Raw genomic sequence first — 24,756 nt, 5'->3', positions numbered from 1 at the left:
TCGGGGCCTGAACATGCAGGAGGGTGAAAGGCGGGCAAGGAATAGAGTGAATTGGATCAATGTGGTATACCGGGGTCGACGTGCTGTCAGTGGATTGAATCAGGGCATATAAAGCTTCTGGGGTAAACCATGGAAAGTTGTGTGGGGCCTGGATGTGGAAAGGGAGCTGTGGTTTCGGGCATTATTGCATGACAGCTGGAGACTGAGTGTGAGCGAATGGGGCCTTCGTTGTCTTTTCCTGGCGCTGCCTCGCGCACATGAGGGGGGAGGGGGATGTTATTCCGTGTGTGGCGGGGTGGCGATGGGAGTTAGTAGGGGCAGACAGTGTGAATTGTGTGCATGTGTGTATATGTGTGTGTCTGTGTGTGTATATATGTGTGTACGTTGGGATGTGTGGGTGTGTATGTTTGCGTGTGTGGACGTGTGTATGTGTGTGTGTGCATGTGTGTAGGGGTGGGTTGGGCCATTTCTTTCGTTTGTCCTTGCGCTACCTCGCAGGCGCGGGAGACAGCGACAAAGCAAAATAAATAAAAATGAAATATTCAAACTATACATCAATCAAAACTTTACAACCAAATCAATTCAATCTGATGTTACCATGACGAACTATTCTTAAACACAAGTATGAAGCTATGGTTGTACATATTGTAATATTGGTTTCCAACAATGATATCCCTGTTCCTTGGAAAAGATTCTTTTTCTTCATTCTTGATTCCATGTAAAATCCCTTATCTTTAGTCTTTTTTCTTTTCTTTCTTTTAAACTATTCGCCATTTCCCGCGTTAGCGAGGTAGCGTTAGGAACAGAGGACTGGGCCTTTTTTGGAATATCCTCACCTGGCCCCCTCTGTTCCTTCTTTTGGAAAAAAAAAAAAAAAAAAAAAAAAAAAGATAAGCAGTAAATTCCCTGATCATTTCCATATGATGCCTGAAATCCATATATCATCTGTTATGAGCACTTACAAGAGGAGTGTGGGTCCCAAGTGATCCATCTCTCTACACAGTAATGCTAAGAGATGCATTCAAGCTGTGCTTTGGTCAAGGAATGTACCCATCAAGGTATACATTAATGGCAAGGGATTTTCTTATCAAGAGTTGCATTCATTACTTAAAACAATCTGATGTGTTTGTAGTATGCAGATAATCCATCTCACCCTACATGTACTTTCTGTTAGTTTTAGAAGCTTATTTATCTCCATAGCTTAGCACAGGAGTTAAGTGCATATCTGCTCATCTGGTCACTCAGACTGTTTGAGGCTGCAACCCAAAGACCTATGTACAGTAACATAAACTTGGTAGGTATTTGTTCAGTAAGTTCTTGTATCTATGTAATAAGTAGCCCACATTGTTTCCAATTCGTGCAGATGGTAAGACGTACACTTCTGGGCCTCATGTGCCTATGATGTTTTGTCTTAACATATTCATGAGACCTTCTGACTTTACTGCTAAAGTTCTATACTGTATCCATGCTTATTATGTCAACAGGAAATATTTTTCAGGGCCAACTAGACACAATCCTTTATGCAATTCCCTAAATATGAATTATGACACATTTATCCCACCTGCACTCCAGAGAGAACTGTGACTGTTTTTAATCATTCCCAAAAGTTTTTACTTTTGACATAGTCAGTACTAGCTGGAAAGAATCTTTGTACATTTCTAAATTGGCAACTCTGTTGCTCTCGATGGGTGATGTCAGCAAACAAAGAATAGGTAAATTTGCAATATGGGCTTGGGTTGTAAGTGGAGTGTCACAAGGGTGACTTGGGTTCACTGCTATTCTTGGTGTACCTAAATGACTCGCCAGAAGGAACTCTTTCATACCTAAACATATTTGCTGATGATGCCAAGGACATGAGAGCATTATGGAATGAAAATATTTGCAACGACTTACAGGGAAGGGGACCTGGACAAACTCTAAAGTTGATCTGACAAATGGATGATGAGATTCAGTCCAAATACATGGAAAGTAATGAAGATGGTATACTGTGAAGGAATGCCCTAATATGAAAACTACTTAGCAAGGAATAAGTTACAAGAATCAATGTATGAAAAAGATCTAGTTGTTCATATTTGTAACTAATCAGTTACCCGAGTTTCACATTAGAACTGTGAAGGATGAATATGTTTAAGGAAATCTTTGGTAAGCTATTCACATAAAAGACTGAAACTGGACTATACCTCATAGGTATGGTCATTGCAACTAAAACACAAAGAAGGTTCAGAGAAGAGCAACTAGGATGGCACTTGATATAAGAAAGCTTAGGAACTATGTAAGGCTGAAGGATACACAGCTTTCCACCTCAAAAGAGAGAGGCTCCCACAGAGGAGTGACCTGATAGCATTTAAGTTCCGAAATCATCTGGATGATGATGACAGTCGACAGTTATTCAAAATGTGCAGTGCCATAATTACCAGAGGCCATATTGGTTTAGGATATGGGTAGTGGATGGCTGAATGGTCTAAGCAAGGAGACAATCAATGCTGGCAACTTACTAAGATCTGAGTCTTGACAGTACTAAAAGTACAAGAGACAGGGGGACATGAGTCTAAAACTCTCTCCATGTATGTACAGTTAGATGGTTACAGTGTACTCAAAAGAGTAAAAGGTTGGTGAAGAGGTCCATCACCGGCGTTGCTTCTCCCTTTTCGAAGATTTCTAAAATCCAGCCTGCATCTACTCTGAAGAAGCAACACTTGCTCTGTTATGCTCACTGAATGTAAATTCAACAAATGTACTTTTTGTTTGTTCTTCCTTTACCCTTCCATGATATGACGATGTTCATTGTATCCAGTATTTTGTATTTTCTCCAGTGACTTTTGCCATTATGAAGTAATCACAACTATCTTCATTCAAACAGCATGCTTCTGTTAGTGATCCACTTAACTACACATAATGAAGCCCACTGGTAGTCTCTCAGTGTCTTCCACATGAAAAATTTTCTTATCTATCCTAATGTAATATGCAAATTATGGTTAGAACATGGGTTTGTATTTGTTTCTGTTAAATATGACAAGTAGAAGTACCAGAGGTGCAACTGCCGTCCTTCTGGAAACAAAGCCCTCTATGATGGTTCCAACTATCGCCTGGTTCACAGCAAATTCTTGTGACCAGTTTATTTGGTAGTTGTACTGGGAATCCAGTTTCTAGTGTCAAAAGTTTTTGCATAGTTTTTATCAAATTAGCATAGTCTTTAACTTTAGTGCCTCTGAAATTCCACTGTAGTGATTGGGCAACTGCGGATGGGGAAAACTTTACACTCTTACAAATAATTTATGGGCCATTAAAGGTGTTCTGGCTATTCAAATTGTTTTTCTTTCGTTTTTAAACTATTTTTCTTGATTCAGTGATATTAATGAGTTCAGTGTTTACCAACCAATGCATTCAGCCACAGCCTGATTCTATACAATCAATATGTCTCCTAAGACTCAAAAATTATTGTCATGTCTACTGGTCGACAGTTTCTCTAGAACTGCTTTGTTTCCTCCTGTAACAACTGGTTTTTCACGAGTCTGTTCTAAATTTTCTGGGATTACATCTAAGTTCAGGCCATGGGAAGTTCAGAAACCGGTATGCGGTTTGCATTTACTTTGAAAGAGAGTTTGATGTACCTGGTCCCATGGTAGAGTGCACAGGAACGCGGTTGATGGCTTTCTTTGAGACAAAGGGTGTGGTGGTATATACAGCTACCTGCATCATGTATGGGGGAATCACTGTAAAGAACTTTAGAAGGTTGTTTAGTCTGTTTATTCTGGTGATTTTTCGCTCACGTTCATGTGTTGCCAATGGCTGAGCACTGTCATAACGTACTGGCATCCTACCAATCAATTAAGTCTTATTACCCTTTCTTCCTGTTTACCTCTACGAACGACAGTTACAATCCTGAGTATGATGAAATAACCAAGTCAAGAACGACAGTACAATCTTGAGTATGATGAAGTAACCAAGTTAAGTACATTACAATCCCCGGGTATGATGAAGTAACCTAGTATCGCTGTATTCAAGGTTATTCCGTCAAGTCACAATGCTCATCTCCACTGAACACCGCCATGTCCAGAAAGTCGAATGAATGTTCAGGCCTGCCCAGACATGCCACTTGCATTTTCTTTGGGCAGCTACATGTTTCACTTCATCTAACACAGTTCTATATTCCGATCTGGCTGGTCCTTGTTGCTGCTACCTATGCACCACTCTAATGAACAGAAAGTGGCAGCTCTTGCCCTTCATCTACCAATGTCATATGCCTCACACAACTGTCATACATCCCTGTCTACCCTTTACTTCGATATATGCCTCTCTGTCTAGAAGTGATATGTGTTTAATATATCTGGAAATTGCTTTCTCTTCACTTGAACAAACTCTTGCTTTACATTTTCTTTTTAGTTCCAGTCGATAGCAAAACAGAAGTTACACATTAAAAATAACCATATCGCTAATACAAGATTTTCAAATTGAAAGAGACTATATATAGTTCTTATGGCTTCGTTCACTCGATCTTTGAAAACTTCAAGTGCCTAAAAAAAATAATAAAAAGGAATGCTGGTAGTAACCATCTTTCCACTTGTTTCCCTATCCCGTTTTCTTTTCCGCTGATAGTTGAACATTGAACATCATTTTAGTTAAGAATACGTTAACCTAGTTTTTAGAAATTGCGGGGTTCAAGTATGTTATTCAATATCTATTCTGAACATAGCATTAATTTAGTGCGATAAGATATGGTCCACAAATATGAAGGGAAGAAACTCTATGTTGCGTTCACGTATCTATGTATACAAGTGTCACCGTTACACCATTACCAGTTCCATGAGGTGGATCAGGTATATAATTCCTCTTTAACACATTTCTAGTTAAATCGGGTCTCTGTAATCTCAGCGTTTACACGACAAGCATTCCTCCTTCTGGAGTGTTATACGAAGCAACGCAAAGTAACAAAAACATCAACAAATGATACAAATAATACAGGAATGTGAGAGACTTTGAAACTGAGTAAAGCTGGTAGAGAATCGAGCTTCTGGCACAGTAATGTCACCTGCCAATAAACATAGTCATTTACTGAAGATAATTTGAGGCTCTACTAAATCCTACCCACCTCACCTGTCTTACTCAAAGTGATCTAATCATTAGAGCTTCACTTTCCCATGAATATGCGGTCAGACACATTGAAAACTTTGAGGAATCACAGGTTACCTTAGGATCACATGAAGTGTTTCACTTTCATTCACATCAGCAACAGATGGCAATAAAAAGTACAAGACAGTAACTTCGTGGGTTCAGCTGCCTGATTTACCACTGAAATTTACTTTCCCGACATGTCATGGATCGTCCAGCATCCCTCCTCCTAGAGAGAGGCAGTCTGAGGGCACTCCCCTGCAACAGCCTCCCATACCTAACTCCACCTTAACCCAGGAGGATATGACACACATTCGTACACACACCCCATGTCTTACGGGGGTAAATAAGAAAGGTACCAAATACACGCTTCTAGAAGAGTACACATACATTGCACACTTACACTACACTACATATTTCAATCCTCTCTTCCATTACAAACTATCCCTTCCCCTGTCCTAACTTTTCTCTAACCACCCTATTATATAAAGTCGATGCTGAACTTAAAAGACACAGATGAGGCAAGTAGGCTGGACAGGCACCTGATCTACGTCGGCAAGTGAAGTAACGGCTAAAAAGAAGGTCGAAGATCGTAAATGTTATTCGCTGTCCTGATTTTGGGCTTCCTTGGTGTCACGAGATGCTTGGGAAGTGGAGGAAAAGTGTGAGATGTTGACTAAGGAGAAAAACTAAGAGGAAAGTGGGGGAGGGGGGGGGAAAGAGGACCATCTCTGCTGTTGTAAGTGTGGCAAAAATTTACCCACAACTTTAAGATAAATAGACAAAACAAATGAGACAAAACAAATTAAACAAAAATAGTTCTAGTTCAGTTACATATGAAGGAAAACAAGTCACTTACTGGATACTTTCGCTGCCCTCTACATCTGTTTACTTGAAACTTCACGTACTTTAATTTTTGCACCATAAACGTTGATGTAGGTGTTGTCTAAGTCCTGGAAAATACAAATATAAGTTTGGTATCGGCTCACCTTCTGGAGAGCCGGACAGACCTGCCTCGCCTCTTCTTTTTGGGCCTCTTGGTGCAGGCATAGCAGCAGACCTTCCAGTAAAGGAACCTAAAAGAGTGGGCCATGCCATCGCCGATGTTGGCCAGACACAGCATCATGAGAGGCACCCCTGGGATGGCGTAGAAGATGGTCACCACCTTGCCCCAGTCTGTCTTGGGTGCGATGTTGCCATAACCTGTGAGAGAACACTGCGTGAGAAGCATGCATGAGGACGGACCACACGGATTACTACACCTCCCCCCACAACCAGCACGGGGAAACAACGTACCAACAGGATCCCAACACATACACCTCAACTACACAACTCACTCCTGACCAGTAACCACACAGTCCCGTCCGACACCTGACATGGCACGGGAAAAATGTTCAGCCAGGGTTTCAAGCTGCGCATAACCGTTGTTGAGAGATATATTGTAGAAAACGATCAAAACCACAATTTTACTCGTCAAGTTGTGTCAGATATTTTGGGAACTATGTTGTCCACTACTGAATCACAAAAAGTAAATCTGAAACAAGAAGATTGGATTTATGTTAGTATCTTTTTTGCAAGGTTTCAGTCACTCAAGACCTCTCTCCCCTGAAACCGTGTTGGTTCTCACGTGGATAATTTCTCTTCTGCAAGAAGTTGTTTATAAGGGTTGACAAGAATTGAAGGAGAGTTGACAGGGAATCAAGTTGACAAGATGTGATGGAGACTTGATAGGGGTTCTTAGTGACGAGGGGTGGAGGAGACTTGCTAAATAATTGCCTTATAATCGGAAAGGTAAAGCTAATGAAAGGTATCGGGTTACAGAGGTTCATAACTTTGGGCTGGTGCTCTGGGTGGGGAGGGATAGTGGGTGGACAGACAGACTATTAAGAAACGTAAACAAGACGACACATATCATGGTTTTAAACCTGGCAACACATCACCTGGAGAGATTGACGGTGGGAATGTGTGTGGCTGGGAGGATGAGTAAACAGTGGCCATAAGAACCTGTGTAGTAGGCAGGAGGAGCATAACAGAAGGCTGAAGATTTTTTTTTTTTCTACGTTGAAGGCTCCAGTTATGGACGAAAGTCCACTTCAAGGCCGGGCCTTAATCGATACAAAACATTCATGAAAGGGAAAAAAGAAACAATATTTTCGAATTCCGAGGAAGTGAAAAAAAAACTTTAAATTGTGCTGGGTAATAGTTACTAAGCAAAGAGTTCAAAAGCTTCGAGGTGCTGGGAAATAAAACGGTTATCAAAACATCCCACCATTGAGTTGCCAACAATTATAAGATGGAGTTTATAGTGGGTGGTGAGGAGGGGGAAGACTGTAAGTCTCAGGTGTGAGAAGGGAGAAGACAGTATGTCTCAGGTGTGAGGAGGAAAACTGTATGTCTCTGACAGGTATGAGGAGGGGTGGGGGGGACACCATTTCTCAGGTGTGAGGAGGGGGAAGACGGTATAGCTCAGGTGTGAGGAAGGGGAAGACAACATATCTCAGGCGTGAGGAAGGAGAAGACAGTATGTCTCAGGTGTGGGGAGGGGGAAGACAGTATATCTCAGGTGTGAGGATGGGGGACAACATATCTCAGGTGTGAGGAGGGGGAAGACGGTATATCTCAGGTGTGAGGAAGGGGAAGACGGTATATCTCAGGTGTGAGGAGGAGGGAAGATAACGTGCCTTGGGATATACTAAAATAGGTAAACACCGGATATACTGCCAGGGGGTTCCCATGGTCCACCTGACGTTGGGAAATCACATTACAAGACGCAGGAATACGGCCGTCTCACACCTCTGACCTGTACGTACTTTACAGTTTACGTCATGCGTTAACAATGATAATTGTGTTAAAATCATCACGTATGTTTTATGGATTGATTTATAACGTCACGCCAAACATTTACCTGGCGACATTCATCCCGCACCTAATATCCACAGTCACAAAAAATATGGTAATGTTAATAAGAGTATAAGGGGTATGGTAAAGAAGAGAGACCAAGTCTATTGTTCGTGTTACCTGACGTACTGGTTTGACCTCAACGGTCGCCATTATTCTGTTGGCAAAAGAAATCTAACTTCAGTATTCAAAGTGTCTTATATTTAAGTCTTGTGCAACAAGTCTATACAAGAACTGGCGTTCCTCGAAGGCCATCGTTATGTGGTGAGCGCGTAGCCACCTGTCTGTGGCCTCTCCCCTGCCTACCTATCGCACTCACACGCTCCCTCACAAACTTAATCCTCGTTCTTCTTCAGTCAGTTTCTTCTACGCTCACTGATTCAATGTTGTTACCATTTGTATTGATGGTGGGGGAGGAGCCTTCTACTTTACTATCCTGTCTCCATCTATCGTGGTAGTTGGGGAGGGGCCTTCTGATTTACTATACAGTCTCCGCCTATCGTGGTAGTTGGGGAGGAGCCTTCTGCTTTACTGTCTCCATCTATCGTGATAGCTGGGTAGGAACCTTCTACTTTACTATCCTGTCTCATGGTAGTTGGGGAGGAGCCTTCTACTTCACTATCCTGTCTCCAGTTACAGTGGTGGGTGGGGAGGAACCTTCTGCTTTACTATCTTTTCTCCATCTATGTTGTGGGTTGGGAAAACCTTTATATAAACATCACGGCTCCGTCTATACACATTATGAACTATTACTCCCCTCCAGCAAATGATATGGTCATAGACCATCAGGTCTTTGGTTATCTGTCTCTCCCGAGCACTTCACCCTTCTTCCTTCCCACATACGTTCTATACTTTTCTCCTCCCTCATCCTCTTCCATCATCACCTCACTGTCCCACAACCCTCCTTATTCCCTCTACGCACCCCTACGCCTCCCCGACACGTGGAAGGCGCTCAGATGTACTTATTCAAGATAAAAGATTATCATGGACAGAACTGGTGTGTGAGCTACGGCGATACGAGAGTCTGATCAGTAGTCCCGGCCTCCAGGTGGCAGCGTGACACACACCTGCATGTACGTACATTCAGTCGTGAGTTAACCTGTGGCCCATGGCAGACCTGGCCTGCTGATGTTATACCCTGGACCATCTTTGTAGCTAGCGTAACACAAGAAGCTGTAAGCCAAATTGTATCCTTTATGACAACGACATAAATTTCAAAAAAGGTGCGTCTAATCAAATGTTTGTAGATATAATATTCTATTCAAATAACAAAAATTACTACTTTTGCCTTCAATGTTTCTGGCAAGGACCTGTTTTCATATTTCATAAACTAAGACCATATGTTATAATATCCATATATAAGATATGTTGATGTTCCATTTCTTGCTCCAACTCCTTGCCTCACATCTGTCTAGGATGAAAGTGAATTTAACGGAAATATTCTGTCATGTTAGAATGAGGAAAACTGATGCCCATAACCATATATTGTTCAACTATCGTCTTATAAGAGGCAGAAAATTAACATAAAGCTGTAGACGTAATTTTAAAGCATCTACGTATGTGATAATTCTAGAATGTCCAGGATAATATCATAGATGTCACACATAAGAACAAAACTCAGATATTTGATTTACTTTAATCACATGACTTTCCTCCAAGACTACAATGATCGTATATCTTCGTCACATGGAAGGGATTCTAAAATCATCCAGAAAATGGTCGTTTCATGTACTGTCCTGAGCGAGTTTCTGGTCTGACATGGAACCCCGAACCACAGCAACCTTAATTCGAACCCGTGTGAGATACGCTGAACAAACATCACTTAAGATTTGTCACGGATAAGCTGACGGTGTCATATGACAACCATGTGCAACTGCGAATTCGTCTGAGATATCATGACACATTTCCACACACCGAATTTCACATATTTACAATAATAATGATAAAATAATATGACATACATCGTGATACTTGGATAAATCCATGATATATCTCCAGTCTGGACATGATTTCTCCCGGTATTCTACAACGTAATTACCTATAAATATTGTACGAGGAGGGACTTTTGCGCTCGTGGGACCGCATCTCTTGAACATTCTCCATCATTATAAAATTTCGTTTAAGTATGTGTATGATGACTGTATTAACGTCCTGGGCTTCCACACAGGGATTCAAACCCCTGCGTTTTTCAAAACTATGCGATATAAGAATAAATATATTTGATATTTTGAAACAAATAGAACGATTAAAAATAAACAAAGGTCCTGGGCCAGAGGTTATTTTTGTGAGGGTCTTGAAAGAATGTGTGGAGGTAAGAGTTCCGCTTTGAAATGTTTCAATACTCTCTGGCTGGAATCAGGCGTAGTTTCTAAGCAATGGTGGACAGCAAATGTCGTTACCATCTTTAAGAAAGGGGACAGATCCATTGCCTCTAATTATCGTCCTATCAGCTTGACATTTATTGTGGGGAAATTTCTCGAATCAATTATAGTGGACAAAATACGTGAACACTTGGAAAATCATCATCTTATTAGGGATTCTCAACGTGGATTTACAAAAGGGAAGTCATGTCTCAGTAACCTTCTCTCCTTCTTTAATAAAGTATTTGAAACTGTTGATTAGGGTAAGAGTTATGATATTGTATACTTAGACTTAAGCAAGGCTTGTGATAGAGTACCTTATGAGTGTCTGCTTAGAACAATAGCGGCACACGGCATCAGGGGCTGTGTATTTAATTGGATTAAAGCCTGGCTCACTGACACTAAACAGAGGGTCTGCATCAATGGAGTTACATCGGACTGAGGCTTTGTATCCAGTGGTGTTCCTCAGGGGTCAGTGTTGGGACCGCTCTTGTTTGTTACATATATTAACGATCTGGATATAATAACCAGCAGCTTAAGTAAATTTGCCGATGACACAAAAATAGGGGCCGTAACTGACTCATGAAACTTCAATGAATTTGCAGAGGGGCTTAAACAGATTATCAGAATGTGCGGCTACATGAAAAATGGAATTTAGCATAGATAAATGCACAACACTTATAGTTGGTAGAGCAGGAACGCTGATTACAAACTGGACGATATTACTATTAGTAAAACAGAATATGAAAGAGATTTAGGGGTAATGGTGAGAAAGGATCTTAACCCACGGCAACAAATGTTAAAGTGTGTAATAGGGATAATAGAATGTCAGGGACCATCAATATGATTGTTAACAATAAAACTCCTAGAGTATTATTGCGACTTTATCTTGCGTTGGTAAGACCACATTTGGATTATGCGGCATAGTTCTGGGCTCCATACTATGTACCTGATACAGATTGTTTAGAGTACAGATGCAAATGACGAAAACGATTCCGGGAATTAGAAACCTGACTTATGAAGAAAAGTTAAAAAACCTGAACTTCACTCACTTAAGAGGAGGAGGGCTAAAGGGGATATGACTCATGTTTTTAAATGGGTGAAGGGCATTAATAAATGTAACATAGATAAAGTTCTTAAGAATGGCGCCACCGGGTAGGACAAGAAATAATGGATTCAAATTCCAGAAAAATTGATTCAGGTCGGATGTGAACAAATATTGGTTCAGGAATAGTGTAGGAAATTTGAGGAACAAGCTACCAAGTACAGTAATGGTGGCTAGGTGTTTAAGTAGCTCTGAACGAAAGTTGGATGATGTGTTTGTGTGTTCAGGAGGTTGGTTGCAGGGTGGACCAACTCGGGACCTGCCTAGCATGGGCCAGTACGCCTCCTGCAGTGTCCTCACGTCTTATGTTCTTATATTTGAGGAAAGAAACCTGGATGATCTGGCTCTGAGTGAAAAGAAGCTCAAAGGTAAAGGGGAAGAATGGTTTATGAAAGTCTTGGGAAAAAAGGTCAGGGGTTAGTGAGAGGACATGAGCGAATGAAGGAGTAGCGTTACTCTTGTAGCAGTTGTGGGAGTGTGAGAAAGTAAATAAATTCTAGACTTATGTTGGAAAACTAAAAGTGGAGGTCGAGAAATGGGTAATTTTTGGTGCTGATGCATTTAACGATGAGATTTTTTTTTTCTTGAGCAGTTGAGTGAATGTGTCAGCAGTTTTGACGTAAGAGACCGGATATTAGTGATGGCAGTTTTGAATACGAACGTGAGTAATGAGGCAGTCGAAGGCGTAACTGGGAACTGGGATCTTCAGTATCATGAATGGAAATGGAAAACAGCTTGTGTTGTGTGCTGAAAAAGACTAGTGGTTTAAAAAGAGGGACATATACAAATACACGTATGTGAGTAGGAGAGATGGTCAGCGTGCGTTACTGGATTACGTGTTAATTGATAGGCATGTAAAAGAGAGACATTTGGATATAACGTGGTTATAGGGGCTGGTGGTGGGATGTCTGATCACTGTCTAGTGGATGCAAAGGTGAACAGTCGTAGAGGTTTTCGAAAAAAAAAAGGAGGAAACAATGTCGGTGAGAAGAGAGTGGTGAAAGTAAGCAAGCTTGGAAAAAAGGGACTTCTATGAAGAAATACCAAGAGAGATTGAGTGTAGAATGCAAAAGGTGAGAGTGAATGAAGCAAGGGGAGTGGGTGAGGAATGGGATGTATTTAGGGAAGCAGTGATGGCATGTGCAATATACATATGGCATGCGAAAGGTAGGAGGTGGGGAGATTAGAAAGGGTAGCGAACGGTAGGATGAAGAGGTAAAGTTGCTAGTGAAAGAGAAGAGAGAGGCGTTTGGTTGGTACTTACAGGGAAGGAGTGCTAATGATTGGGAGATGTAGAACAGATAGCGGCAGGCCAGGAGGATGGTGCAGAGGTTGTAACACACGGCAAATGAGAGTTGGGGTGAGAGAATATCATTAAACTTTAGGGAGAATACGACGATGTTTTGGAAGAAGGTAAATAATGTGCGAAAGACGAAAGAACAAACAGGAATATCGGGGAGGTGGGGGTCAAAAGGGGAAGTGATAACAGGTAGTTATGAAGTAAGGTGGCGACCTTACGTTGGTCGGACAATGGAGTAGCCGCTTACTGCGTTCATCTTTCATTGACAGGGTGTGGCACTGGGGTCTCATCTCCAAGCTCCCCTCTTTTGGCTTTCCTCCCTCACTGTGCTCCCTCTTACCTAGCTTCCTCTCCGGCCGATCTACCCTCGTGGTCGTTGATGGATCAGCCTCTCCCCCTGCCACCATGAACAGCGATGTCCCTCAAGGTTCTGTTATGTCTCTAACACTTTTTCTCCTTTTCATCAACAATTCTTTCTTCCACAAATAATCCAATGCACTCATACGCTGACGACTCAACACGGCATTCATGCACATCCTTCATCTCTGCTCCTTCTTCTCTCACTCGATCTGCATCTCGTCTTGATACAGCTTCCTCTATAAAATCAGACTTGGACAGAATATCTCAGTGGGGCAGACAGACGATATCATGTTCAATCTTATGCCTCTCAGACCTAGTTTTTTTTTGTCTGTTTCTTCCTGAAAACCGAACAAAACTCCCACAGGCTTCCTTGCTTCTCTCAGTTCTCTAATGTAACGTTTCCCTTTTAATCGGTTCATTGTGGTCACCTTTGATGGAGTCAGGTTTACCTCACACCTCAACCACCCATCCAGTCGTTCCCCTACACCTTCATCGCTATCGGTTTGCAGTTGTCAACGACCCGCAAGAAAAGAGCGACGATGACTGTTCCATGATGCTTGGAGATCCGCTAGTCAGAAATCTGGGTGAAGACATGACGGGGGATTCGAGAGCCGAGAACAGCCCAGGTCTACCTCGGTGCCAGAACTTCCCACGTTAATCAAAAAGTTCCAAGACATATTAAAGTACCAACTGAAAAGTCATGTTAAGTGGTCAATGTTATGAGCGACGACGTTTACCAAAGGATTCAAATTCAGACGTTATGAGAGAAGAATAAAACGAGATGATTGTGACCCTGAGCGACAGATCGGATAATACTGTTACGGTTAGTGCTCTCCTGAGACATAATGTAGGTAAGTAGTCTCTACTGTTACGGTTAGTGCCCTCCTGAGACATAATGTAGGTAAGTAGTCTCTACTGTTACGGTTAGTGCTCTCCTGAGACATAATGTAGGTAAGTAGTCTCTAAGTAGAGCGCTACGTGTGAATGAGAGACCTACAGCTCGACTTCATTGTGGAAGTATACAGCAGAGACAGTATTCACCTTACCAATAAAGGATCAGAACTCTTAGCTGTGCGAATCAAAGATCAAATTGCCTAACACAGGCAGGATAAACATTTTTGTTGTGGTCTGTTAGAGGTCGCCGTGTGAATCACATTATACGGACGGTTGAGGTCAGGTCAGGTCATATCACACGTCACGCGAGGGAGGTCAGATCGTGTTCCTTCCCCACACCACCAGACAGCGACGGTACGGGGTGGGTCACTGGGGCTTGCCACATCTCAGTCCTGGAAATAGCCGGTTACCAAATCATACCTCCAGCCCCGTCCAGGAATCACACGAAGATCAACTGGACTTTACATGAATATAAATCCATCCGAAAGAAAGTAGCTGAATTCCATTGCTTGGTAAACACTGAGAACGTTGACATCATTAGTGTAACAGAAACATTTCTGAACACGAAAAACAACGGTCGGATTAGCAAGTACAATGTACCAGACTGCAAGTTCATTGTAACCAATACAGACGGCCCAGAAGGCGGAACTACAGTGTGTATAAAATGTTATCTAAACCCCAACGAAATTTAGACAACAACATCTACAACTGTTGATAACAACTGGAAGGACTTTTTCAAACTTTATATGACCGTCATGTGTAGACGCCCTAGTCAGCCAGCAGATACTGTCGTGTACGAGAGTTTACAACGAGTAATGCAGGACGAAGATACGATCAGCCTGGGGATTCTAATCTTCCAGAGATCAAAATGGCGAACTATCCCAGGTGCAGAAGTGAATCTGCTAGACTTAACAACTTTGACATGGACATTTTTCTCTCTAAGGCGTCACCAAGTCGATGAAAGAAACTATAATAATATACTTGATTTAGTTCTTGCATCCCAGGAGTTCTTGGTAACTAATAGCCGTGTTGGAGAGCATCTGAGCACTTGTGATCATAACACAGTTTCCATATAAACAGTGAAGCCGACTCCTCTAAAACCAGTATCAGTACCCTTAACTTTAAAAGGGTTCTAATGGGTTGGGAAACGCATTAGTCTCATCCTTGTTGGTTCATGCCCAGAGAGGAACTGTGGGCCAGTTTTAAGCGTCAGCTGATGTACCAACTAGAAACATTCGTTCCCATGTACTACAGAAACAATGATACAAACAACAGGCCTGAATGGTATACCTCCTTAGATCTCGCACGAGCTATACGGCGCAGAAATAAACTCTACAAGCTTAACAAGTCAGACAATGACCTAAATACTGTAACGCAAAATAACACTGTTAAGCGAGACGAAAAAAACTTATCAAGCAAAGAGAGAGAGAGTATGAAGTGAATATTGCATGAGTTAGTAACAGAGATCCTATAATATTTTGTAGATGTATTAATGATAAGAAACATATGAGGAGTGGGACTGGACCCTTATCGAACGAAGATGGGGAACCCATCATAAATGATAAAAGCATAGCAACAACCGTGAACAAGTTTTTTGGTTCTGTTTGTACACTCGCGAGCACGACATGAATTTTGAGACGATACCAAGTCTCAGTTAGCGAGAAACTGTAACACAGGTAAGTTGAAGAACAATAAAAGTCCTCCAAGTCTTAATTTCTAACCACGTGTGATTAAAGACGCCAAACACAAAATTGCCAAACCGTTAACCTACATGTTCAATAGATTGATCTCTCCAGGACGGAACACTCCCGCAGGACTGGAGATGGCAGACGTTACTCCTGTATTAAAAAAAGGGAAGCCATGAAATGCCTAGCTATTACCGTCCTGTAAGCCTGGCATCAATTATAAGTAAATGTCTGGAGTCGATTACTAGAGATAAAATCGTAGCCTATCAGGAACAACAGAGCCTGATCAATAATAAACAACATATTTTTAGAAGACGCAGATCATGCCTTACAAACCTCTTTGAATTTTATCATACATTATTCAATGCTCACGACAAGACGAAAACAATAGATATGATATTTCTGGATTTTCAAAAAGCATACGACATAGTCCCCCACGTAAATTAATGAACAAAGTCTGGGCTTTGGGGACTACTGGTTGCATAAGCAATAGGATTGAAGTCTGGTGACGTGATAGGGAGCAGAGTCGTAATGAATGGGGGAATCATCACCGTGGTCACCCGTTACTAGTGGAGTTCCCCAGGGATCCGTACTTGGGCCGCCTATACTTTTCATCATTCATATTATTGATACTGTCGTAGGGTTAGATAACCAAGTCTCCAAATTTGCAGATGACAAAGATCGGCAGTGCCATATTAACTGAAGAAGACAAGCCAAGATTACAGGAGGATCTAGACATAATCGCAGAATGATCTAGTAAATGGCAAGTGCAATTTAATGTAAATGAATGTCAGCTGTTACAAGTTGGAAACCTCAAAAAAGAAAAAAAACTGGTTATGAACTGATGGGCCACAAGATAAAGGACACCTCTAGTGTGAGATATCTAGGGGTCACTACCTCCAACAACTTCAAATTCTCCCAGCATTGTAACGGAAGCTGCCAAGAAAGCAAAGAGGATGTTAGGATTATAAACGAAACTTTTCATACAAAAGCAAGGATGTGATATTGCCACTATACCTCTGTCTAATTAGACCCCACCTTGAATATGCAGATTTAAGCCCACCACTCAAGCAAGGATATCTTGAAACTGGACGCAGTGCAGCTAAGAGCAACTAAATTGGCTTCTCTTGCGTAACAAACAACATAAGGACAGATTGCGAAAATCAAACTCATTCTCTCTAAGCAAGAGACGCCTCCGAGGCAAATTAACTGAATGTTTTAAAATGCATAAAGGATTCAACAACATCAATACTGAACATTTCTACAGTAGCGCCAACAATACCAACGAGAGGAAATGGACTGAAACTTAGATCTAGGTCATCAAGTTAACCTGAACTGTACAAAATATTTCATTGCGAACGATACTAATGACGCGTGGAATAAGCTCAGAGAAAACACTGATCACAGCTCAATATGATACTTGATCATCACTTGTCTCTCTCCGGATCCTCTCGGATCAATCATTATAACATAGTGATATGCTACCTTCTCAACACCGATGTCTCCTTGGCTATTTTACGGTAATATCCCAATATCATTCTATCAGCCTTCAACATCAGAAATAACGCAGACATGGTAACTCGAGAGGTTGGAGCTTAGGTTTATCCTTACTACTGTCTTCATAACAAAGATTGAAGGGTTGCATGTCGTAGGTGATGGGATGCAGGAAATTCATGTTTGTTCTACCTTGTGACGAATCCTACAAAGTGTGTTTTTCTCGTCCAGTGTGTTGCCGAAGGGAGTGGAGGGTTGGGAGGGAGCCTCTGCTTTAGTGTTCTTCAACCGCTTTTAAGGTGACTGCATTTTTTTCTTTAAGTAGCTTTAAGGCCAGACCACCTCGCTTGGACCTTGGGTCTGTGTAATTCAATTTTCACTCTTATCAACTCAATGGTGGTGTCTCTCAGGGGTTCCGTCCTATCGCATACCTTCATTCTTTCCTCTACAAATAATCTTAACCTATAAACGACTCACTTTTACGCCCATGATTCCACTCGACACACTTCAGTACACTTTCCCTCTCGTCCTGACACCATTACTCTCTCTGCTAGCGATCTTGTTTCCACTCCTACCACGGACCTGTGCTGTGCACTATCTCCAAATAAAGAAGCAATAACCTAGTTAAATTCAACAAAATTATACTTTCTTCCGTTTCTCAATGAAGAGTTATAGGCGGAGTGGCTGGCAAGGAGCCAAGTGAGGAATATTCATTCTAAGGCTTTGTTACCTGTTCTTGACGCTACCTCGCTCACGCGGAAAATGGGGAGCATGTTTGTATGATAGTATATGTATTGATGTTGATACAATGTCCTCTGCATGCCTAACAACACTTGCTTATAACTTTACTGAATCCACATCAAGTTATAAACAATGACTACTATCATCGTTATCATACATCCCCAGAGACATTCTCCAGGGGCTCCTGCAGCTTCAAGGCTACGCTACAATCAGCAGCAGGGAAAGGATGGATTCCTTTCAGTGAGAAGTTTTTCTACGAGATGGCACACTGATGACATAATCTCGCTAGGATGACTTTTCACTCTGAGCGTAACCGCAAGTAGGCGGAGTCCGGTGACGCTAAACCAGAGATAAGATTTTACAAGATTTTATTCAAGCAAATCATAGTTATTCTTGCAGAGTTGTGACTGATTTTACTGCCCTCAGGTAATATATCAAAAAAAAGAGATTATCAAAAATATCTTCATGTCATCTTATTAAAACACAAGGCAATACATCATGCATGTATTGTGAGATGTCATGTTTGGGTGAGGCTTCACACCAAGTCATCACGGAACCTACAACTTATTGGGATATGCTAAGATTCGTTCAACCTCTCGTGCGCACGCGTCGCTATTGTTCCTGTCACTCTGTTCCGGTTATATTTTTCTATGATGTGAAGTAAACCGTAATGAAGGTATACTAGTTATGGAAACAATTCAAAATTTAAAATAAAAAGAATATATATGGTTATGCGCACGATAGTTTAACCTGGGTTTCCGAAAACGGTAAGCGAATGGAATGAAAATATTTACATTGATTTACATGTAAAATTACATTTTAAGATATGTATACCAGTAATATTAACAAAAAGTAAGGCTGAAAAAACAAGATGACCAGTTCAGACCACATCCCTCACTTTCCCCAGCTAGTGACTACATCCCTCACTTTCCCCAGCTAGTGACTACATCTCTCACTTTCCCCAGCTAATGACTACATCCCTCACTTTCCCCTGCTAGTGACTACATCCCTCACTTTCCCCTGCTAGTGACTACATCTCTCACTTTCCCCAGCTAGTGACTACATCTCTCACTTTCCCCAGCTAGTGACTACATCCCTCGCTTTCCCCAGCTAGTGACTACATCTCTCACTTTCCCCAGCTAGTGACTACATCCCTCACTTTCCCCAGCTAGTGACTACATCCCTCACTTTCCCCAGCTAGTGACTACATCCCTCACTTTCCCCAGCTAGTGACTACATCCCACACTTTCCCCAGCTAGTGACTACATCTCTCACTTTCCCCAGCTAGTGACTACATCTCTCACTTTCCCCAGCTAGTGACTACATCCCTCACTTTCCCCAGCTAGTGACTACATCTCTCACTTTCCCCAGCTAGTGACTACATCTCTCACTTTCCCCAGCTAGTGACTACATCCCTCACTTTCCCCAGCTAGTGACTACATCCCTCACTTTCCCCAGCTAGTGACTACATCTTTCCCCAGCTAGTGTCCACCGCTCGCTCTACTGACGATCAAAGTCGCTCTGTAAGAAAACATTTTCGTCCGAGCGAATCTACACTGACTATAGGAGGTGACGTCACAACACTCACAAGAGAAACCATGTCTTTCGTGTCTGAGCTAAACTTAGAATAACTATAACACTATAATTTCTGGCCAACTAATCCCTCAACGTCACACATGCTTGTGTTCATCAGCCAAGCGAACGTGCAAGCGATGTGTGTCATGGCGATCTCTGGCTCTGGTCAGGGCCACAATATACGCATAAATGTGTTTTTGATCACTTGTGTGTGTGTGTGTGTGTGTGTGTAATTACATTTTGTGTGTTACACACTGGTCCCGTCACAACCTGGTATGTATGTACCATGTCTCTACTCGTATGCATGCACACACACACACACACACACCCAAGCCTGAGCTAGGTGCCCACTTATCGACCAGCCTCAAGGGTAGTATGAACACCTAGGTTGGGTTTAGGCCGACTGCAACGTCCAGGATTCGAACTCATGCGGGTCCCATCCCAGGCTGGCCAGTAGGTATGTGTGGGTATCCGATGGTACACGAGACCTATATATTTTCACTACTATAAAGATAACAGGATTGAAGCCTATTCTGAGGGTACAGGTTCGTAGATTCAATATACCAGTAATGACATGACGGCCTTCGGTTGAAGATAGGAATGTGCAGGGCAGTACGTACACCTGCCAACCTGTACTTGTGTAGGGCGTGACGGCCGCGCGACCAGAGAAGCAACCACATACCATGATCACCTCAGGAAGATTACTGAATAACCCTTACCAACCATGTACCACGTTTTCTGTCATCAGCATCCGTCAACCGAGACAATGCAGTGTGTAAACACTGCAATATAAACGACCGAAATGAACCAGTAAATGCTACGACGCCAAATGTCTTTTGTGAACTCTATGATTGATGTAAACAATTGCCAAGACAGAACTTGTAAACAATCAAAACATTTTACTTTACTAGATTCCTAACACCAGGCTCCCCCCCCCCCCCCCCCACGTAACAACAACCAGTAACCCCTGGTAACTATACAGGGGAGATGTGTGGTGTGCCTACATCAACTGCTCCACTCCGGTCATCAATGTCCAGTGGTATGCATACCGCGCCTGGGTGGCCGGCGGCTGCTGGTGTGTGGGTGATGCCACCGTCTCACCCCAACGCGAGCCTGAGTCATCATGATGGGTCGTCCCCAGTTGACCCCAGCCTAGGTGAGTGACGGTCATCAAATTTTCATCACGGCTTCGTTAAGAAGTCAGTGCTAGGCGTGAAAGCCATGCAGGAGAGACCTGACATGCACGGTCATTCACCCCTGCATACACTTCATGAATATCAATTCATTCCAGACCTTCAATTGTTCCTTCAGGCTGACCTTGTACCCTAACGTGGCAGTAACTACACTTTCTATATCTGAGAAATGCATATAATTCTTAGACCACACACACTCTCACTATGCTTGTGGCCTATGTCATCTTTGTTTATCTGATCGACATAAAATACTTCTCCACTACTGTAGTGTTACACCCATGTCTGCAATAGTAAAAAAGATGTCCGAGTTACATGACTGAAATCCTGGGATAAATCATTTTTCAGTCTGCTATAAACTGGAAGCAGATTTGATTTCCCCTGATACTGCATTTAAGTCCTGCCGCGTGGGTAATGACTGGCTAGGCTACCATGTAGCTCACACCATGTACCGCCTGTGGAGCTGACCGTTTTCATTATGACATATCATTTTAAGAATCATTATACAGAAACTTGTTAACATACCCGGAGTCTATACAGAGTTTGGTGCCACTTGTCTAGTAGTAATCCACACTATAAATGGCGGTCCTATCTTTTGCCTGTCTTTCTGCAGACAAGGTCACTAACCCCCATACACAATTGTCAATAATTCATCCTCTCATTTAGGAGTACAGATATTGATGGCTTCTGGAGTGATACATTTTATGGGGAAAAATTCTGTTGTTGAGCAGGAAGGTTGTACTGGCAATATGGGAGGTATGAAGTGGGAAAATGGCGAAGGTGAATGCTCATACCACTTAATAATGTCATTCTACCATTCAAGGTGTGGTGACCAGGTAGGGAAGGTGGTGGTGGTGGTAAGGGAAGGTTTGGTAGCCAGGAAAGGACTAATGGTGGTGAGGGAAGGTGTGGTGGCAAGAAAGGGAAGGCGTGGTGGTGGGGAGGGAAGGAGATGTGTAGACTGTAGGAGGTTGAAGGAGAGAGCAGACGAGGGCCTTGAGGACCCGATTCTCCTAGCATACATGTCTCTAGAAAACATGTCTCCTTGCATACATGTCTCCAAGCAAAACTCTCTCTAGCATACATGTCTCCTAGTAGTACACACGTCTCTAGCATATATGTCTCATAACACACGTTTCCTAGCATACACCTAAACAATACGATCAGCATCCTTATGTTTGCATATACGCTCACGATACTAGGATTCTGTCACAAGCAGCCTTGATGATCCTCGACCATGATCATATAATGAGTAGTGAGCGAACGTGCAAAAAAGTGTGAGTTTATGAAATATACATAGTTGGCTACAAGCCTATTAACTGCAAGGTTATCTACCTAATACCTGTAAAGACATGGTGTACCAAGCATTAACTATGTTGCTAGTATACAGTAATTGCATACTGCTGTATGTTCCCAAAGGCGAAGTCATCATATTGTACAACCTTAGTTCAAAGAATAGGAAGAGCAGGATTTTAACAATTTAGATCTCAGAAAAATTAACAAATCCACTGGCGCTATCAATGAACAGTATTTCAAAACACAATGGAAAATGAAATTAAAAATGTGCATTTGCTTCAATCATTTGCATGGTATGATGAAACACTGCTCTCCAGAAGTCTCTACCGGAGACACAACATTAGAATGGTTATGATGCTGTTGAGGCTCAGGCGTGTGGAACATACAGATGATCGGTAGATGCATGTACCTGCCATCCTCACCACAGTACAGGGGTCCGTCCACTACGACAATACTAACTAAATATGAGACAGGCAGTAGTGTATGGAGCAGATGTACATCAATCCAGCTGTGTAGCAACAGTTTACATCTGTTGTGAACAGGGCACACAGAACATTCAGCCAGCAGCAGAACATGATAACAAAGTGGGGAAAGCTGCAAGTGGTTTCAGATGAAGGTCTGCCATTTTTTGGTTTGGCCATGGAAGATGGAGGACATGCGCAAGTACCTTCTGGTACTTCTTGAATCCAACGGAACGAAGATGATTTTCTCAAGGTGGCGGAACAATTCAAGAGATTCTCAGAATTTGAAAAATATCGTGATATGAAATGCCTGCTTTTCCGTCAAGCATTACGACCGCCTTAATCGCAGCTCAGACACAATAACTCGACTATGTAAGTGGCACATTTGAATGCAACTCGACTATGCAACTGGGTCATTAGAATGCCAATGAGAGAGAGGCCTCTGGCATTATTAGTACCGGCCCCTCCAACGACTTTCCCTTTCTGTTAAACCTTCCTCATTTTCTATTCACTGCACCAACATTCGTGGTCTCTCTAGTAACCTCTCGTCAGCTGAACACCATCTGTCTAGTACCTCTCCTAAAATCTCACTTCTGTCTGAGACAAAGTTGGCTAGTGATGTTGTCACGAGTTCCTTTATCATAACTAACTCTAACGTCCACTCACGATTCCGGTACAAAGGTAGTGTTTGTGATTATTCCATCAACACACCTGATGCACGCTTCAAGGACCACAAGTCTCCAAACTCTGTTTCCCTACTTCAACACTTTTCCTCTGTTCCGCCTATTTCTCTCCTGGGTCTACAGATTTTATGTACTTCTTCGGCTATCTAAACTCCTGCCATGAGACTGTGACATCCTCTTACCAGCAAGCCGAGATCTTCTACCTCAGGAATTTCAACGTTCACTATAGGGAACGATTGCATTCCACCCATACAGACGATAGAGGAATTGAAGCCCTCACGTTCTCCATTCTCAATTATTTGGAGCAAAATTATCTCCCACCCTACCCCATATATCTGATCGATGTGACGACTTCCTAATATTTTGGATTTGTTTTTCACCTCCAGTCCATCTCGCTGCAAATACACAATCTCGCCCCCAGTTGGTTCATCCGATTACACTCTCATAAATGCATTTATTCGAACGGCACCTCCCTCTCCAGCAGTCCCTTCTAGGCGTAAATACTGCACCTCAACAAAGCTGACCCCTCTAACTACCGCCCTATTGCTTTGACATCCAAAGTCACCGAATCCCTCCTCAACTCCCGTATCCTTAAACACCTCAAAAATCACAGTCTTCTCTCTCATCACCAGTATGGCTTCCGTAAGGCGAGATCCACGGGTGATATCCTTCCCTATCTTACTAATGGCTGATAATCATCCCTGAAAGATTTTTGGGTCATGTGTAATTGCCCTTATATCTAAAGCTTTTGATACAGTGTGGCATCGGGGTTTCATCTCTAAGCTCTCCTCTTCTGGTTTTCCCCTCACTTTGCTCCTTCGTATCTAGCTTCCTTTCTGGTCGATCTATCTGTGTGGTTGCTGATGGATCAGCCTTCTCTCTTTTCTATACCAACAGCTGCGTCCCTCAAGGTGCTATCCTGTCCCCTACACTTTTTCTCCGTTTTTCATCGATTTCTTCTCCTCCACATGTAATCCAATGCACTCATACGCTGACGACTCAACACTGCATTCATGCACATCCTTCAATTCTGCTCCCTTTTCTCTCACTCGATCTGCATCTCGTCTTGACACAGCTTCCTCAATAAACTTAGACAGGATATTTCTTTGGGGTACACAAAATCTTTAGTTTATTGCCTCCTAGACCCAATTTCTACCCATCTCTAACGAAAATCCCTCACAACTCTCGTCTCTCCTTTGTCAGTTCTGTAATTCCACCTTTCGGCTCAATGAACATAGTTGGTGTTACTGTAATATCCATTCTTTCTTGGAAACCCCACACTACGGGAATAGCTAAGTCTGCAAGAAACTGGGTGTCCTGTTTAGATGTCGAAATTTCTCTTGTGAACAGTTGCACCGTTTATACAAGGAAATGATTCGTCCTTGTATGAAGTACTGCTCTCACTTTTGGGGTGGTTCTAGCTCTGTATCCTTACTTGACAGAGTTGAGTCGAAAGTAGCCCAAGCTAACTTCCAAACTTGACCCCCTTGTCCAGTGCCGCAATGCTGGTCCATTTTCCCTCTTCTGTAGGTATTACTTTGGTTTTTGCTCCCAAGAGCTGGCTGCTTGTGTGCCCACACCACTAGCTACACCACGCAATAACCG

At 42.4% G+C, this 24,756-nt stretch overlaps 1 protein-coding gene across 8 annotated transcripts in view; it reads right to left on the bottom strand.

The window, feature by feature from the left end:
- Positions 1-24,756, bottom strand: part of galene (potassium two pore domain channel subfamily K member galene) — a 477,630-nt gene that overhangs the window by 109,069 nt on the left and 343,805 nt on the right. For all 8 annotated transcript variants that reach the window (XM_071665737.1, XM_071665736.1, XM_071665738.1 and 5 more), the window contains exon 4: positions 6,099-6,312. In XM_071665737.1, coding sequence (XP_071521838.1) covers positions 6,099-6,312 — 214 coding nt within the window. The remainder of the gene's footprint in view (positions 1-6,098; positions 6,313-24,756) is intronic.

This window comes from Panulirus ornatus, chromosome 10 (assembly GCF_036320965.1).
Source record: "Panulirus ornatus isolate Po-2019 chromosome 10, ASM3632096v1, whole genome shotgun sequence".
NCBI classification, from domain to species: Eukaryota; Metazoa; Arthropoda; class Malacostraca; order Decapoda; family Palinuridae; genus Panulirus; species Panulirus ornatus.
This window is presented reverse-complemented; position numbering and strand designations above follow the sequence as displayed.